Raw genomic sequence first — 18,169 nt, 5'->3', positions numbered from 1 at the left:
TATATATATCTTAGAATCACTTTAAATGATTTGACCTCAATGAAAACATGTGAACCAGGACCCACATCGCACCATAAATATTAAGAAAATATTCATAAATACTGACTCAGGTTCACAGAAAAGTACTCACGTCCATGGACTTAGCAATAGTTACTTCCTTCTGATCTCTGCACCAGTGCATTGTGTTGATTATGTGTAACTTAAAGTGGTTGTATACCCGCAAACCAAAAAAAAAACCTGTAAGGCAAAGGCATAATGAGCTAGTATGCACCGCATACTAGCTCAATATGAAATACTTACCTTAGAACGAAGCGTCGGCATCACATCCCGGTCACCGCCGAGGGAGCTGACATTTTCCCCTCTTCCAGGTACACAGCTCTGGCGCTGTGAGTGGCCAGAGCCGCGATGACGTCATGTGCGCGGGAGTCCACCGTTCCAGCACTATACGCCAGACCTTCGCCGGATCTTCACTGCGCGTGTGCCGCTGACATCAGTGGCTGTATGCAGGGTTAATATCTCCTAAACCATGTAGGTTTAGGAGATATTTATGTTACCTACAGGTAAGCCTTTAATAAGGTAAAAAAGTAAAAAATGGGTATACAACCGCTTTAAAGGCTAAGTTCACCTTTGTTCACCACCTTTTTTTTTTATTCCAGCTCCCCTATGTACCAATTTAGCAATAATGTACTTCTTTTGCAAAAATAAAACAGCTTGCCATTTATTCTACCCATGCTCACCTCACTCGCTTCATCGCTGTTTAAAAACACTTATCCATTACTTCCGCCTTACTTCCTGGACAGACTTTAGGTCATGACACAGGAAGGAGTTGACCAGCTGAGGGTAGATGATGCAGGGTCTGTGCTAATGAGATCAGCTGGTCAACTCCTTCCTGTGACATGACCTTAAGTCTGTCCAGGAAATAAGGCAGAAGTAATGGATAAGTGTTTTTAAACAGCAATGAAGACAATGAGGTAAGCGTGTGTAAAATAAATGGAAAGCTGTTTTATTTTTGCAAAAGAAGTACATTAATGCTACATTGGTACCTAGGGAAGCTGGAAATTAGAAAAAAAGTGAACAAAGGTGAACATATACTTTAATTACACAATTTCACTCATTACAAACAGTTGTGTGGACAGTTGCAGAGCTAGCAATCAAAACTATCAATCAATCAGAAATCTACACAACTTTTTTCTAGGGATTCTGGTAGATATTTGATATCTTCTGCTGTCTGCATATTTATTTTTCCTTGTCAAAAGAAGTTTATTGAGTATACAATGTTATAAAGATACATAAAGTAAGTTTACAAGGATCTATAAAGTAAGCTCATTGTTTTACAGTAGGGTTTATATAGGTAAATATCATGAAATTTCAAATATTAAACATTGGGTTCACGTAAACCTAAATTAAAGATATATATCATTTCCTTAGTTACTTTTGTAGGTATTTAAATGATTTATACCTACTATACATATTGTTTACAAGTAGAGTGTATATAGGTCAAATAAATTCTGATAATGAGCTTTAATTGTAAGGTGGAGAAAAGGAAAGAGAAAGAAGAAAAAGGGTTGAAAGGTAGAGGTATGGTCCGCAAGGTTGTCCCGCTTGTCAGTTTATTATTCTTTTTAGTTCTCTTTGAAGCATTAGAATGGGTGTCTCTGTAAGTCATTTAATCTGTTACCATGGCAACAGGACAGAGTCATTGAAGTTTGACAGGAACTGTTGTTTTATCCAAGGATGCCAAAGTTTTTCAAATTTTGGAATTTGATTTTGATCGATGGCTACCATCTTAGCATGGGACATTGTATTATTCATTCTATGAATTGTTTCTCCTAGTACCAATGTAGGAGATTTCCATGCCTTGGCCACTGTTTATTTTGCAGCCGTTATTAGTTGGAACATAAGTTTGAATTGAGAGAGTGTTAACCATTCCGGTTTTAGATTAAGTGAAGTTAAATATGGATCTGGTTGTATTATTTTTTTAAATATTTTAGATGCAATCACGAAGACTTCCTTCCAGAAGGTTTGGATTACTGGGCACGTCCACCATATGTGTAAATATGTGCCTATTTCTGGGCATCCTCGAAAACAAAGAGCTGAGGTATTAGGTGAATATTTTGCCACTCTAGCGGGTACAAGGTACCAGCGAGTTAGGACTTTATAATTTGTCTCCAGTGTTAAGATGTTGGGTGAAGATGACTTCGATGTGAGCCATATGTTAGACCAGTCCGTGTCTTCTAAAGTTCGTCCCAGGTCCTCCTCCCACCTCTGAACGTAAGAGGGTCTATTAAGATTTGCTACTCCATATAATTGATTATAAAGTGATGAAATTGTACCTTTAGCAAATGGATCTTTTGTACAGATTGATTCAAAAATGGATAATTGGGATAATGGTGTATCCCCCTTTAGGAATGGTGTATAGAAATTTTTGATTTGGAGATATCTAAATATCTCAGAGTTTGGTAGATCATATTTTTCTCTAAGCGATGGGAATGAAAGGAATGATTTAGATGCTATGAAGTCATTTAGTGTCTGAATGCCTGATGTTGTCCAAGCTTTAAAAGAATTTGGGTAGATCCATGCCGGATTTCTGATAAAAGAAAGGAGAGGATTGTGTGGAGATTGTAACTGATATTTGGTTTTTAGTTTATCCCAGAGAGATAAGAAGTGTTTAGTTATGGGATTATGAATTTTAAAGCGGTCTTTAGGATCAAGCCATAATAAATTTGATATTAATAGAGGGTCATTTTCTGAAGCCTCTATAAATACCCATAATGGGATTTCCTGTTTTGCATGGTATTTGGACAGATTGGCCAAATGTGCTGCTCTGTAGTAGTTAGTAAAATTAGGGTATCCCAGACCTCCTTTATTTTTGGGAAGATGTAGTGTGTGTATAGGTATACGTGGTTTAGAAGAGCCCCATATAAACGAAGTTGCTCTTTTTTGTACTATTCTCAAAAAATAGGAAGGAATTGGAATAGGGAGGACTCTGAATAGATAAAGCAATTTGGGTAGAATAGTCATTTTGATTGCATTAATCTTCCCTATCCAGGATAAAGGAAGTTGCGACCATTGTTTTATTAGATTTGTGATCTGTCTTAATACAGGAGGATAATTGGTAGAGAATAAGTCAGAATGAGATGCTGTTAAATGAATTCCAAGATATGGGATTGATTTTTCTGCCCATGTGAATGGGAGTGCAGCCCTAGCCGGGATCAATTCCATGTTTGTGAGTGAAATATTAAGCACTAGGCATTTCTTAGGTTTAATCATAAGGCCGGATAGGGCTGCAAATCCATCAAGAGCTGGTATTAAGTTAGGACCAGAGACCTGTGGTGATGATAGAAAAAGTAATATATCGTCTGCAAATATACATAATTTGTGTGTAATACCTCCTACTTCAATGCCAGTTATAGTTTGGTTTGTTCTGATGTATTGGGCCATGGGTTCGAGTATAAGGGCAAATAATAAGGGAGCTAATGGGCAACCCTGTCGGGTACCTCTTTCGATATTAAAGGCTTCAGATTTGTATCCAGCATATTTTATATAGGCTTTGGGTTTATTATATAATGCTTTGATCCATGTTAAAAAGTGGGGTCCAAAACCCCATTTTTGTAATGAATATTGCATATATTGCCAGGATACTGTGTCAAATGCCCTCTTAATATCGAGAGATAGAAAACATAAAGGGATTTTCCGTTTTTTAGCAATATGTGCCAATAACACTGCCCTGCGTATATTATCGCCTGCCTGTCTATTTGGCATGAAGCCTACTTGATCTCTATGTATTAATTTTCCTATAATGCTATTGAGGCGTTTTGCTATTATTTTTGCTAATAATTTAATATCGAGGTTTAACAGAGATAGGCCGATAATTCACACAGGAAGTATCATCAGAAAGGGGTTTTGGGATCATACAAACAATTGCCATTAGTGTTTCTTGCCGAAAAGAATGTCCATCTAGAAGTTTGTTAAAAGTTTCAGTGAGAATGGGAGAGAGTATTTCTGAGAATGTTTTATAGTATAAAGCCGAGTAGCCGTCTGGGCCTGGTCTTTTGTTAAGTTTTAGGTCTTTTATGGCGTTAGTAACTTCATCTATAGTTATAGGCTCATCCAAACTGCTTTTTTGATTCTGAGATAACTCAGGTAAGGTTATTTTTGAGAAGAAGGATTCAGCTTCTGTAGGATTAAATTCATTGTTTGTCTTGTATAAAGTTGCGAGATGTGAGTGAAATTTATGGACTATTTTAACTGGATTACAAGTGTAAACATTTTTTGATAATTTCAAACGTATTGGTTTGAAAGATTTGTTAGTTGAATTTAATGCCCGAGCCAAATATGTACCTGGTTTGTTTGTATTCATGTAGAAATTGTGTTTGGAGCGTTTGAGGGATTTATCAACTGACTCAGTGAGAAATAGATCGTATTCCAATCTAGATTTTTCCAGATGAGATTTTGTACTCTGAGATGGATTATCTTGAAATGATATGTAGGCTGCATTAAAATTGAGTTCTAGTTTTTTTGCTAGATTTTTGCGTTCCCGTTTAAATAGTGCCATTTGTCTTTGTATTGTACCACGCAAGACAGGCTTATGAGCTTCCCACAGTGTTATTGGGGAGATGTCTGTTGTATTATTAATTGATATGTATTCCTTTAAAGCTTGTTCAATGGCCATCTGATGTAGTGGGTGTTTGAGCATTATGTCCGGTAAGTACCACGTTGGGTCATGCGCTTTTGGTATGGCTGAGGCTATAGTAGTGTATACTGCATTATGGTCAGACCACGGAATCGGAATTATATCTGATGCAATAATTTCTGGTATCATTCCTATTGTTAGAAAAATATGATCTATTCTGGTGAAGGTTTGATGAGGGTGTGAGAAATAAGTGAATTTCTTTTTCATTGGGTTACTTTCTCTCCATGAATCTACCAGATTGTATTTGGAAAGAAGTTGAGAAAAAGGTAATCTAGAGGTTATTTTGGATGGTGTAAAAGGTGATTTATCTAGAAATGGGAGGAGGACCTGGTTTGAATCCCCACACATTATCACTGTTCCTATTTTGTGTGTATTAATCACTTGTAATATATGTGAGAGGAATGGTGTAGGTTGTTTGTTAGGAGCATATTTATTTTTCAAGCTCCCACTTTTCAGGGTATTTTAACTCCCTCCATATCTTTTGGCTTTATACTACTGCAGCTTGCATTGCAAAATTGTAGTATTTGTTAATTAGTACCTGAAGAAGTGGTTGGAGGTAGAGTGGTGTTGTTTGGTGTAGCTGTGGTCCAGTTTGTGGCAGTTTCATTTGAATCATCTGAAAAAAGAAACGATATAAGCTAACCCCTTTCTTATGAAAAAAAAGGTACTTGGAAATTCAAATATCAAATATCAAAGATATGTCTCTACAGCAGGGGTCTCAAACTGGTGGCCCTCCAGCTGTTGCGAAACTACAAGTCCCAGCAGGCCCTACCTGTGAGAGTCATGCTTGTAACTGTCCGCCTTGCAATGCCTCATGGGACTTGTGTTTTTGCAACAGCTGGAGGGCCACCAGTTTGAGACCCCTGCTCTACAGTCTTTCCTAAAATAATTCAAATTAATTATGATTATTGCTCGTTGAAGTATCCTAGCTGGTGATGATGGGCAAAAGCGGGATTGGAAAAATCATAAGTTCAGCTCTTCATAAGACTCACCCAAAGGATTCCAAATGGTCCCATCTCAGAGGTAAAAAGGTTCACATACCAAAGTTACAAAGTAACATAGTAAGTTGGGTCGAAAAATATCCATTAAGTTTAACCAACAGACCAAAAAAAATAATAATTGAAAATTCACATCCACAGGACCCTAAACTCACAGTTGACCCAGAGGTTATAAACTGGCTACTAACTCCCTGGATTAAGAGTCTATTGAGTTTTTACACATAATTGAGATATAATTTACCTATATATATATATATATCTTAGAATCACTTTAAATGATTTGACCTCAATGAAAACATGTGAACCAGGACCCACATCGCACCATAAATATTAAGAAAATATTCATAAATACTGACTCAGGTTCACAGAAAAGTACTCACGTCCATGGACTTAGCAATAGTTACTTCCTTCTGATCTCTGCACCAGTGCATTGTGTTGATTATGTGTAACTTAAAGTGGTTGTATACCCGCAAACCAAAAAAAAAACACGTAAGGCAAAGGCATAATGAGCTAGTATGCATCGCATACTAGCTCAATATGAAATACTTACCTTAGAACGAAGCGTCGGCATCACATCCCGGTCACCGCCGAGGGAGCTGACATTTTCCCCTCTTCCAGGTACACAGCTCTGGCGCTGTGAGTGGCCAGAGCCGCGATGACGTCATGTGCGCGGGAGTCCACCGTTCCAGCACTATACGCCAGACCTTCGCCGGATCTTCACTGCGCGTGTGCCGCTGACATCAGTGGCTGTATGCAGGGTTAATATCTCCTAAACCATGTAGGTTTAGGAGATATTTATGTTACCTACAGGTAAGCCTTTAATAAGGTAAAAAAGTAAAAAATGGGTATACAACCGCTTTAAAGGCTAAGTTCACCTTTGTTCACCACCTTTTTTTTTTATTCCAGCTCCCCTATGTACCAATTTAGCAATAATGTACTTCTTTTGCAAAAATAAAACAGCTTGCCATTTATTCTACCCACGCTCACCTCACTGGCTTCATCGCTGTTTAAAAACACTTATCCATTACTTCCGCCTTACTTCCTGGACAGACTTTAGGTCATGACACAGGAAGAAGTTGACCAGCTGAGGGTAGATGATGCAGGGTCTGTGCTAATGAGATCAGCTGGTCAACTCCTTCCTGTGACATGACCTTAAGTCTGTCCAGGAAGCAAGGCAGAAGTAATGGATAAGTGTTTTTAAACAGCAATGAAGACAGTGAGGTAAGCGTGTGTAGAATAAATGGAAAGCTGTTTTATTTTTGCAAAAGAAGTACATTAATGCTAAATTGGTACATAGGGAAGCTGGAAATTAGAAAAAAAAAGTGAACAAAGGTGAACATATACTTTAATTACACAATTTCACTCATTACAAACAGTTGTGTGGACAGTTGCAGAGCTAGCAATCAAAACTATCAATCAATCAGAACTCTACCCAACTTTATTCTAGGGATTCTGGTAGATATTTGATGTCTTCTGCTGTCTGCATATTTATTTTTCAAGCTCCCACTTTTCAGGGTATTTTTAACTCCCTCCATATCTTTTGGCTTTATACTACTGCAGCTTGCATTGCAAAATTGTAGTATTTGTTAATTAGTACCTAAAGAAGTGGTTGGAGGTACAGCTGTGTTGTTTGGTGTAGCTGTGGTCCAGTTTGTGGCAGTTTCATTTGAATCATCTGAAAAAAGAAACGATATAAGCTAACCCCTTTCTTATGAAAAAAAAGGTACTTGGAAATTCAAATATCAAATATCAAAGATATGTCTCTACAGCAGGGGTCTCAAACTGGTGGCCCTCCAGCTGTTGCGAAACTACAAGTCCCAGCAGGCCCTACCTGTGGGAGTCATGCTTGTAATGCCTCATGGGACTTGTAGTTTCGCAACAGCTGGAGGGCCACCAGTTTGAGACCCCTGATCTACAGTCTTTCCTAAAATAATTCAAATTAATCATGATTATTGCTCGTTGAAGTATCCTAGCTGGTGATGATGGGCAAAAGCGGGATTGGAAAAATCATAAGTTCAGCTCTTCATAAGACTCATTTAAAGGATTCCAAATGGTCCCATCTCAGAGGTAAAAAGGTTCACGTACCAAAGTTACAAACTAACATAGTAAGTTGGGTTGAAAAAGGACATACTGTATATCCATCAAGTTCAACCAACAGACCAAAAAAAATAATAACTGAAAATTCACATCCACAGGACCCTAAACTCACAGTTGACCCAGAGGTTATAAACTGGCAACTAACTCCCTGGATTAGGAGTCTATGGAGTTTTTACACATAATTGAGATATCATTTCCCTTACACATGGTTGATATATTCAACATGAAGATAGTGTTACCTTATTACCCAAGCTGGGCGAACATTCATGTTTAATGGTGAACATTCTCTACTCCTTAGTAAAATAACCCCAGAGTCTTATGAAGATAAAGAAATACTAATTAATGCCCCATTGTCCTGATTCTACTAAATCGTGGACTTAGCAGTTTTGGACTTGGAAACCAGTTAAGTGATTAAAACAAAAGACCGGTCACATTGACCTTATAGGTCATGGACTGAAGATTTGATAATCTAAAATATATTCATTTCTGATATATCTTACAAACCCTATGACAGCAGGCATTGGACATTTGGATCCCCTGAGGACGTGCGTGCGCACAAAACACATTGGGTGGAGCCTGTACGTGCCAACATCTCACCGTCAAGTCCATGAGGTGGATCGGCAGCCTCTGGAGTGAGTTTATTGCATTGCATATATTTTCCATGTGGATTGCTTATTTTATGTATTATTGGACATGTTTTAATAAAATACTACACCGTGTACCCTTCATTGCATGTATTTTTTTTTTTTTCATGTGAAATTGCTTTGGTTTAATTTGATGATTATGAATTCCAGTATTTTATTTATGCACGTTATTATAGGTATGTAGAATTTCCAAGAGCTGCACTGTCACTTTTTACATTTGCATGTAGGGTAATCACTTTGCAAGGGGTGTTGCACTTTGCAAGGGAAATTGCCCCAGAGCTTAGTGAATGTGGTGAAGTTTCACTTTACAAAGACTACCAAATCATACGCAGGGGGAAAAATAATAAAAATACATTTTTGCTTGCACAACATTTGCTGATGAAAATCACCTCATTCACTAAGTTCTGGGGAAAAAAAATCCCTTGCAAAGTGAACAGGCTATTTGTCTTTAGCAAATAAACCCCAATGACTTTATAAGTCATAGACTGCAGATTTTTAATATAACATTTACTCAGTTCTAATATTTGTGGCATAGATTAGGACAGCTGGGCACAAGAGTTTGATCAGTTTAGGTTTATTGCTTGATGGAAATTTAACAACTGAGTCAAGGAGGGGGTAATTGTCCATAACAATGGTGGTGATGAACCTGCTATGATGATAACAAATTAATATTAAATAATAATCTACCAGACAATTCCGAGCATTCATTTACCCCTACCAATATTTCCATTGGCATCTTCGGGATGTAGCTGGTCCACCCTAAAAGCCCAGCGTCCAGTAAAGTTGACATTACTTGTGTTTGCTAAATTGGCAATGCCTAATGAAAGGGATCCTGGGAGTGTATAGTATCCTGTGTCATATCCACTGTTCAGTCCAGCCTGTGAAACATAAGGACACATTATATTATAACAAACAGTGTGAGGACAATGTTATAGAAAAAAAGAGGACGAATCTTCCAATGAGGACAATATGTTCTGGTGGCAACTGTCAAAGATAAGAATATCCCTTGTGTTGGGGAGATTTCTGCTGGCCGGTGACAATTTTCTTTGCAGGGGGGGTGGCAAACAGTGCCACCCCCAGTCTCACCCCGCTTCTGATTGGCTGGATTGAAGATCAGTGTTACAGCACCAAATATTAATTTGCTGTTGTAACACTTGGGTGGACTCATGGCGCAATGCTCTGCACCACAAGCCCACATATTTTGCAGCCTATTAGAGCCTATGGACCGTCTAACCTTGCGCAAAGTATTGGTGCCATATAAATCCTGTATAATAGTAATATGACACAATTCCCAGAGCACCGTGGGTCAGCTAATGAGATAGAACACTGCTTGCCTTTTGGCTTGACTTTTTTTATTGAAACATCAGAGGATGCTATCCAAAACGGAAGAAGTCACTCGTCTCAGCCGAACACTTATCTGTTTAAAGCATATGTACAGTATGCCATAATAATGACTGTTTCTTATTTGCTCCTTTTAAGTCTATTAAATATCTCATTAAAAATGTTTTGTTTTATCTATTTGATAAGTGTAAAATAAATGTGGATCCTGCCATGTAGTGGGCGGCCAGCTGTGGTTCCTTAGGAAGCCATAGCTGGCTCACATATCCATGATAGCTGTGCTAGGGACCCCCAGCAGCAAGAAAAACTGGCTGCAGGAAGACAACACTAGACTCCGGACACTGGCAAGAACCTGTTTTTTAAATGTCATCACCTACATTATTTGTAAAAAGAAAACTGAAGCTTGAGCCTGTAAGCAACTTTTCTTTGGCACTTTTTTGTACCAGTTTCTAATGCCAAAAAATGTACTTGCTTCTATTCAAGTATTTTTTTGTTCCTTTCCCTAATACTATCAGTTTTTTTTTAACGGGAAGGCGGCGATCGGACGGGAAGGCGGCGATCAGTCTGGCCTTACCTTAGGAGGCTGCTCCTCGCTCCAGGCTCCCGGGCTGAACAGGCATTGCTTCTCCTCTCTGCCGAACAGGAAGTGGGTCCTGAGACCCGATTGGCCAGGAGTCCTAAGACTCCCTGGCCAATCAGGTCTCAGGACCCACTTCCTGATTGGCCCGGGAGGAGAAGCAGGAAGACATTAGCGAATATTAATTTGCTAATGTCACACAACTGGGTGGGCTCAGGGTTTTAGAAAACCCATTGAAATCCATGCGTCCGGTGCCCTGCATGTAGATTAGGGGCCGGGCGCATGAATTAGGTGGGTGGCACCCCTAATGGAGCGGCCGCCACTGCTGATCTCAAAGAAAAAAACATTACAAAAAGGAACATCTTCACTGTACGATCACAAGGCATCAACACAAAGGATGATCTCAGACATCAAGCACTTAGATATACACAATCAGGCATATATAAAATCATGTCACCTCCACTGCTCTTAATGAGGGTGCTGCAGTGCAGATGACAATTCTGGAGCACCACAGTTATAGCATCCGGTCCAGAACAAGATCTACTGGGGCTAAGCCGGGGACAATCAACCAGGGAGCCCACAGCTTGTCAAATTTCCTGAAGCTACCCCTGTGTTGGTAAAAATATTTTTCTAATCTTACGATGTTGCCCATTTGAGCTATCCATTCCTTCACTGTGGGAGGTTCTGTAGACTTCCAGTACCTCAGAAATAATTTCCGGACCTGAACCATTAAAAATGTAAAAATGTATAATTCACAGACTGATGATTTTCTCACCAATGCCAAAGGTCCATCTTGGTAGGAACCATTTCCGTGTATACTCGGCCACTGAATATATTCGTAATTGTACAGAAGGAAGGTCCGATTGCCATCAGTGCTCAAGACACCCTGGAAAGTGTTCACCTGTATATACAAAAAAATGATCATTTAGGATCTAAAAATTTAAACAGAACATTGAGGTTTACACAAACGATGACAATGGTGAAACAAATCAGCTGTCATAGCTATTTAAAAAAAAAATGTCTTTATGTTTTCTCCTTCACCTTATTTGTTGAAGATCCCAAATATGCAACTCGGTGCCAGGTGGCTACAAACACCCACTGAGCTGAGAAATTCACGGCCTGGAAGTAAGTTCTGACATCAGCGGTGGCCCGGGACAGAAGCGCGGGATCGGTGCTCTCACGATAATATATATCTCCCGCTAATCTATTATCTACATCAGCCCAGAAGATAGCCAGGAACGGGTTCCCAAATGCAACAGGAAGAGATTGTGGTCTATATTGACTGACTGGTGTGCTGAATGATAACAGACCATTATTATTTACCTGTGTAGGAGAACAATGAGAAAAAAAAATGTTTTTTCAACCACAGCAACATATAATATATAACAAAGCAGTATATAAGAAGAATGAAGCCTCCATTCAAAATGGTACGAGCACTATTTTATTTTTTTATATTTATGAGCATGCTTAGACATTAAGTTCAAAATATATATGCATAAAAAACTCAAGCCATGATGCTTACATAAAGATAAGAGTAAGCTGTTCCAAAAAGTGGGATTTGTCTAGAAGAATATATCACTGGAGATCCTCCATCGTCTATCTTTGGATTGACAGTGTCAATAGTGGATCCATATGGGTAGAGTAGATCTAAAGCAAAGACCAAACACCATTTTATGAATTATCAAAAAAATGCAACAAAGTGATAATTATTAGGTCAGAAACATCACTGTCTCATTTTCATACTCTTAATTAAAGATGGTCTTCAAACAAATGGCTAAATACACACATAAAATGAATACAGGGGAGCTTATTTTAAAGGAATTCAAAAAGGTCCATCCAGTTCTGAGATATACAGAATCTCAGGAATGGATAGATTCATAGAATATGTTGAAGCAACTGAAAAGTAAGTGTCACAGTCCAGGGTCAGGCTCGGAAGTGCAGCAGCAGGTCACCCCGGAGGATGACAGAGGGGTGTGGGGGTCTAAGTAATATTCGTAAAGATTCTGATGGTGGAGATGGGTTTTGCTGCATGTTAGTACCAGGTCGCGGTCCTCAGGTTGCCCCACCAGGAGGTGAGCAAGAAGGGATCCAGTAACAGATATAGCAGGTAGGGATCAAGCAGAAGTGTAGTCAGTAAACAAGCCAAAGGTCACTAACACATGGTCACACAGGTTGGGGTTTAAAAAAGGGTAGTCGAGGAAGAAGCCAAAGGTCTGTAACAAGTGGTAGCAGAGATGCGGACATAGCAGAGATGCGGAGAGCAGCAGAAGTGACAAGAACGACATACTGGCTGGAGAGATCACAATAATCTGATAAACAGGAAGTGCAGAGACATGGCTTAAATCAGGAAGTTCATGGGAGGAGCAAAGGGTTCACCAAAAAGAAGAGACAAGGCAAGAAAATCCAAACAATCAGACAGGGAGCTTTCCAGCATCTCAGGTGGTTCAGCAAGAAGAGACATCCCCAGACATCACTGTAGATCATATAAGAACATCTCAGAGTTCCTCATGCCTAGTTTATACTACTTATGAATAAAAGTAGCTTGTGAACTTTTGTTACCTGAAGACCGTATAAAAGGAGGAGTATCATTTGTGGTCCGTGTGAAGGGAGAGGTAATAGTTGTGGAGCGTGTGGTGAAGGGTCCAGGTGTAGTTGTCAGTGGAGTGTCTGTAGAATTTTCATTTTCTGTAGAATTATCTAGGAGGAAAAAAGAGAATTAAGAATGTGCACACACACAGAGGCCTCCAAACCCATCAACCCCATTCTGGTTTTGGTGAAATGGGCAAGGATTAAAAAAAGGCACCCAACATATCCTCTGAGAATATTTTGCAAAGACTTTTTTTTTTTAAAGAAAGATGAATTTCCTTAGAAAGTGTTATTAACATGACTGTAATTACTCTGATGGTTGGGCGGACAATGTCTATCGGGGTTGATTTACCTAAACTAGGGAGTGCAAAATCTGGGGCGGCTTTGCACAGACACCAATCAGCTTCCAGTTTTTTTTTTGTCAAACCTTAACTGAACAAGCTGAAGTTAGAATCTGGTTGGCTACCATGCACAGCTGCACCAGATTTTGCATTCTCCAGTTTTAGTAATTCGCCCCTATATGTTTATTCTTTTTTTTTTTTTTTTGAAAATTCTTTTTATTGAAAAATTTCACTGTGGAGGTACAAAACAGGTCCATTATGGCATACCCTGGCCAATTGGTGCACATAGCCATGTGCATAACAACGTACAACTCACCGTGTATCTCAAAACATATCTAACTATAGTTAAAATTACTAACAAAATTTCTAGTACCCAGGTTCAACATGGTAGGATAGTGACAAGATATATCTATTCCTGTAGGACCTCTCATCTCTCTTATCTCTCAGAGTCGGATGTCGCAAGGACAGCTAGGGTCGAGTAAAATCACTCGACCTCTGGACTAACTCCACCACTCACTTGCTTGGGGCCTGGACCCCAACACTCCACTCCACAGAGAGATATTCAGGGTATCTAACCAGGGTAGTCCCCAACAGGCTGATCATCTGTCGTGGACTCTGAGTCTGTCCACAAGTGCCAGACTTTTTCATATTTTTTTGTGGCATTTTCGGGATAAATATGTTTCTTTTTATAGGGGTATAATTTTGTTAATTAATGTTTTCCACGATGACAAGGTAGGGGGGTTGGCTGACTTTCATTTTAGTACTATGGCTTTCCTTGCATAAAATAATAGGATACCTATTAGGGTGCGGATTGCTTTAGCTAACGCCAACTGTTCCACAAGGCCGAGGAGACAGACACTAATTGTCAGAGGAATAGGTATAGTAGTCAATCCGTGGATGAATTGAGCTACCTCCCTCCAATATTCCTGAACCTTTGGGCAATCCCAGAACTTATGTAGGAAACCAGCAGGGATGCCAGAGCATCTCCAGCAAGCAGCCGATGAGGTTGGGCATATGTGTGTGTGATGTTTTACTTTTGTATAGTTTTAGCGGTACATGAAGGCAGACATTTAACTACTATTTAGGCAGGATGTGCTTTCTGCTTTGGAGAGCTAGACCGTGGTTGTGCTTTACTGCTCCTTCTTACAATGTATAGTCTATATGTTGGCCACCTGAACTAAAAACAATGCACAACCTTTGTGGATGATATCTCAACTGCAAATTTAGGGTCTATAAACATTTATATTTAATTAAATAAAACAAAAGCTCATAAAAAAATTAAATGCTGTACCAGAAGTACTGTAACTTAAAGAGGAAGTAAACCCTGATGGTTTGACCTGCACTATTTGGAGTCCTCCTTCCTTTTTCCTCTATATGTTTGTCCTTTGGAGTCCATGAAGAAACGTCTTGGGAGACCACTGTTCAGTCCGCAGATTACCGGTGCGATCCACGAACCGAGAGTTGGGGACACCACATCAGATCCGGCTGACCTCCCGACGTCCAGTACCTGATCCATATCATATAGGATCCTTAGCCTGCTAGACCAATCTGTCGTATGACACTCTGGGTCCACCAAAGTCAGTAAGAGTATTCATTCACCTTAGAAGTTTTAAAGTGACTACAGACATGCAGTTCATTATTCCCATGTGATTGGAGACATCTTCACGGGAAGAACCCACCTCTTCACAATTTTGTGGACTATTTTTTTATGTTTTATACACTCGCTGTGTTTAACACAGCATATTTTTATTTCTGTTTTGTTGTGGATTTGCACATTCTATTTTTTGTAGCTGTACCATATCCAGGGTACATATATATATCATTAGTGCCACACTGTCACTTTAATATTCTCACATTTTCTGCCAACAAAACTTTGTTGTCGGAATTTCCGATCGTGTGTACACAAGTCAGACGCACAAAAGTTCACGCATGCTCGGAATCAAGCAGAAGGAGCCGCACTGGTTATTGAACTTCCTTTTTCTCAGCTCGTCGTATTTGTTGTACGTCACCGCATTCGTAATGCTAGTGCGAAACGTCAGCTCTTTTGTCTGCTGTGATTTTCATCTTTGATTTTGATGTGAATTTTCCCAATAAATAAGGCTATTTTTTAAGAGTGCGGCTGTCCAGAATCAGTTCCTGTTTATTGCTACTAGCAATTGCCAGCACCTACGGCTTCTGAACCGAGAGAGAGGTTTACTTTCTGTCTGTCCTCCTGGAGCGGTGATATGTTTCTTTTCCACCACGTTCGTAATTGTTGGCCAACATTTGTGTGACCGTGTGTATGCAAGACAAGTTGGAGCCAACATTCTTCAAACAAAAATCCACGGTTTTGTTGTCGGAAAGTCCAATCGTGTGTACGGGGCATTATACTTACTTAAGCCCCATCTCCATCCGGCGATGTGCCTGAGATCAGCGGCTCTCTCCCAGGTCTCTCTCTCTCCTCATGGGCTCACGCAGACAAACGGCTCCAGCTGTTGTCAATCACAGCCAGTCAGCCGATGAGGAGATGGTGTGGGTGGGGGCCAAGCTGCGTTCTGCGCGTAAGTGCTCAATGTCTAATTCACAGGAACGAGGCTCGGGAGCGAGCCTGCTTGTGTGGCCCCCACAGCAAGAGGCAGGGGGAATAGCCTGGACCGCCAGCTGGGGACCCAAAAAAGAAGAGGATCTGGGCTGCTTTGTGCAAAACCATTACACAGAGGAGGGAAGTATAACATGTTTGTTATTTTTTGGGGGGGAAATTACAACCCTTTAGAACCACTTTAAGCTGGCCACACATTATACAATTTTCTTGTTCAATTTCCTTTAGATTTACCTTCAACTATGTAGTGCAAGGGCCTGCCTGTTTGCATACACATTGAAAGTGTTTAGGCATGGCCTCCATATTGTATGGTTTTGGTAAATCTAAAGGAACATTGTACAAGATAAATGAATAATGTACGGTCAGAAGTTATTACAATAACTCTAAACATATGTTCACTGAAAATATACAATACTTCTGTTGAAATTAGTTTAGATCTGGTGAAATAACAATTGATTTATTACCACAATGTTAAATGCAGTGGAACCTCACCTATACTTCCATTGACGTCTTCTGGATGTGGTTGGTCCACTTTAAATGCCCAACGTCCGGTCATGTTGACGTTGCTTGTAGATGATAGATTGGCAATTGATGGTGTGAGGGATCCTGGGAGTGTGTAGTATCCGGTATTGTAGCCGCTGTTGAGCCCAGCCTATGCAGTTCAGAAACATTTTTAAATAATTGTCTGTAAAAATGATACTGAATTCATCTCTGTATAAACTTCCCAGACAGCAAGGATAAACTTGCCACAAATTTGTGGCGGTGTTGAATTGTAGGTCTGTTAACTTGCTGCACATTTTAACTGGCAAGTTGTACACTCGCAGAGCAACTTTTCTAGTTGTCACTCTTCCAGTTTGAAGCAAATTTGCGTGGCAACTCTCTAGCGAGAGCAAAGTTGCAGTGGTGAGTCTACAGCAAGAGCTCTGCAAGTCTACAGCATGAAAATTCAGCCACAGTGACCCCCTGTGGTGGGAGGACTATTGCACAACATAACTGGACCTGAACTTGCAGCAGACTTGTAGAATGTTTGGAAAGAAAGTTGATCAGTAGTCATGCAATGCGGACTTGCTGCAATTGTGCAACAAACTTGTGAAGCCTGGCAAGTCTAGCAATAGCTTAGCAAGTCATTTACAAACTTGCAGCACAATTGCTTGCGATCTGGGTTTATTTTGCTGGTAGTCAAGAACAAAAAGTCCATGTTTTAGCAAGCAAAAAAAACCTAAAAACTAAATAAAAACAAAAACCGAAGCTTCTTTTTAAGCCTGAGCCTGTAATTAACTTTTTTTTTTTACACAATTTTTTTTTTAACCTCCCTGGCGGTATGATTATTTCAGATTTTTACGTCTCAAAGCGGTACAGTTATTTTGCATAGAAATTTGGCGTTTTATATTGTAAGTCTGTAATTCTTAGCAATACAGGCATACCCCACTTTTAAGTACATAATGGGGTTTATTTACTAAAGCTGGAAAGTGCAAAATCAGGCTCACTTCTGCATAGAAACCAATGAGCTTCCAGGTTTTATTACCAAAGCTTAATTGAACAAGCTGGGGTTAGAAGCTCATTGGTTTCTATACAGAAGTGAGCCTGATTTTGCACTTTCTAGCTTTAGTAAATAACTCCATTGTGTACTTAAAAGTGGGGTATGCCTGTAACACACTTATATCTGTCCACCAAGAGTCTAATAGACATCCCCGGTATGATGAAGTTTGAAACACAAAATCATAAATTATAATATAATAAATAAATATAAATAATTAAAAAAAAAAAAAAAAATAATAATAAAATTAATTTCCCCACGATTCACTATCGCTCAATTCTGCAAGTGTTCTAATTTACTATCGCTGTTTTCTAGCTGGTCTAAAGCCACTTTTGACGTAAAGGGACACTTTTTGGTTGCTATGGACAATCTCCATTTTCCAGGCAGAAAGAACAGTATATATGATATAAAACTGCATGCAGGGCATTGGACAAAGCACTGGGGACAAAAGGGAAGTGAAATGATTTCATACAGTACTGTAATCTGTAAGATTCCAGTGTACTGTATGTGTTATGATTTTTACATTCTTTTGAATTTTCCGCCAGGCTCCGCCCCCGTGCGTCGCGATGCTCGCAGGGAACGGAGCCCGGCACAGAGAGGCTTCGGGCAGAGGATGAAGCCCGTAGACAGCGCAGGGGGACATCGCAGGATCCTGGGGACAAGGTAAGTAACCTGCACCAGGATCCTGAGATGGAATCATGAGTGTGGCTCGGGGTTACCGCTAATGGTGCTGAAATTGAACCCCGAGCCACACTCGGGAATACCGTCAGGGAGGCTACG

At 39.7% G+C, this 18,169-nt stretch overlaps 1 protein-coding gene across 1 annotated transcript in view; it reads right to left on the bottom strand.

The window, feature by feature from the left end:
- Nucleotides 1-18,169, bottom strand: part of LOC141111490 (uncharacterized) — a 54,330-nt gene that overhangs the window by 9,724 nt on the left and 26,437 nt on the right. The window contains exons 23-30 of the mRNA XM_073603781.1: nt 16,345-16,504; nt 12,907-13,044; nt 11,870-11,994; nt 11,389-11,670; nt 11,123-11,248; nt 9,151-9,310; nt 7,289-7,366; nt 5,232-5,309 (exon numbers count right to left, since the gene is read on the bottom strand). Of these exons, the coding sequence (XP_073459882.1) occupies nt 5,232-5,309; nt 7,289-7,366; nt 9,151-9,310; nt 11,123-11,248; nt 11,389-11,670; nt 11,870-11,994; nt 12,907-13,044; nt 16,345-16,504 (1,147 nt within the window). The remainder of the gene's footprint in view (nt 1-5,231; nt 5,310-7,288; nt 7,367-9,150; nt 9,311-11,122; nt 11,249-11,388; nt 11,671-11,869; nt 11,995-12,906; nt 13,045-16,344; nt 16,505-18,169) is intronic.

The sequence above is a fragment of the Aquarana catesbeiana genome, linkage group LG10 (genome assembly GCF_042186555.1).
Source record: "Aquarana catesbeiana isolate 2022-GZ linkage group LG10, ASM4218655v1, whole genome shotgun sequence".
Lineage (NCBI taxonomy): Eukaryota > Metazoa > Chordata > Amphibia > Anura > Ranidae > Aquarana > Aquarana catesbeiana.
The sequence above is the reverse complement of the archived record's forward strand: the minus strand, read 5'-3'. Positions and strand labels throughout refer to the sequence as shown.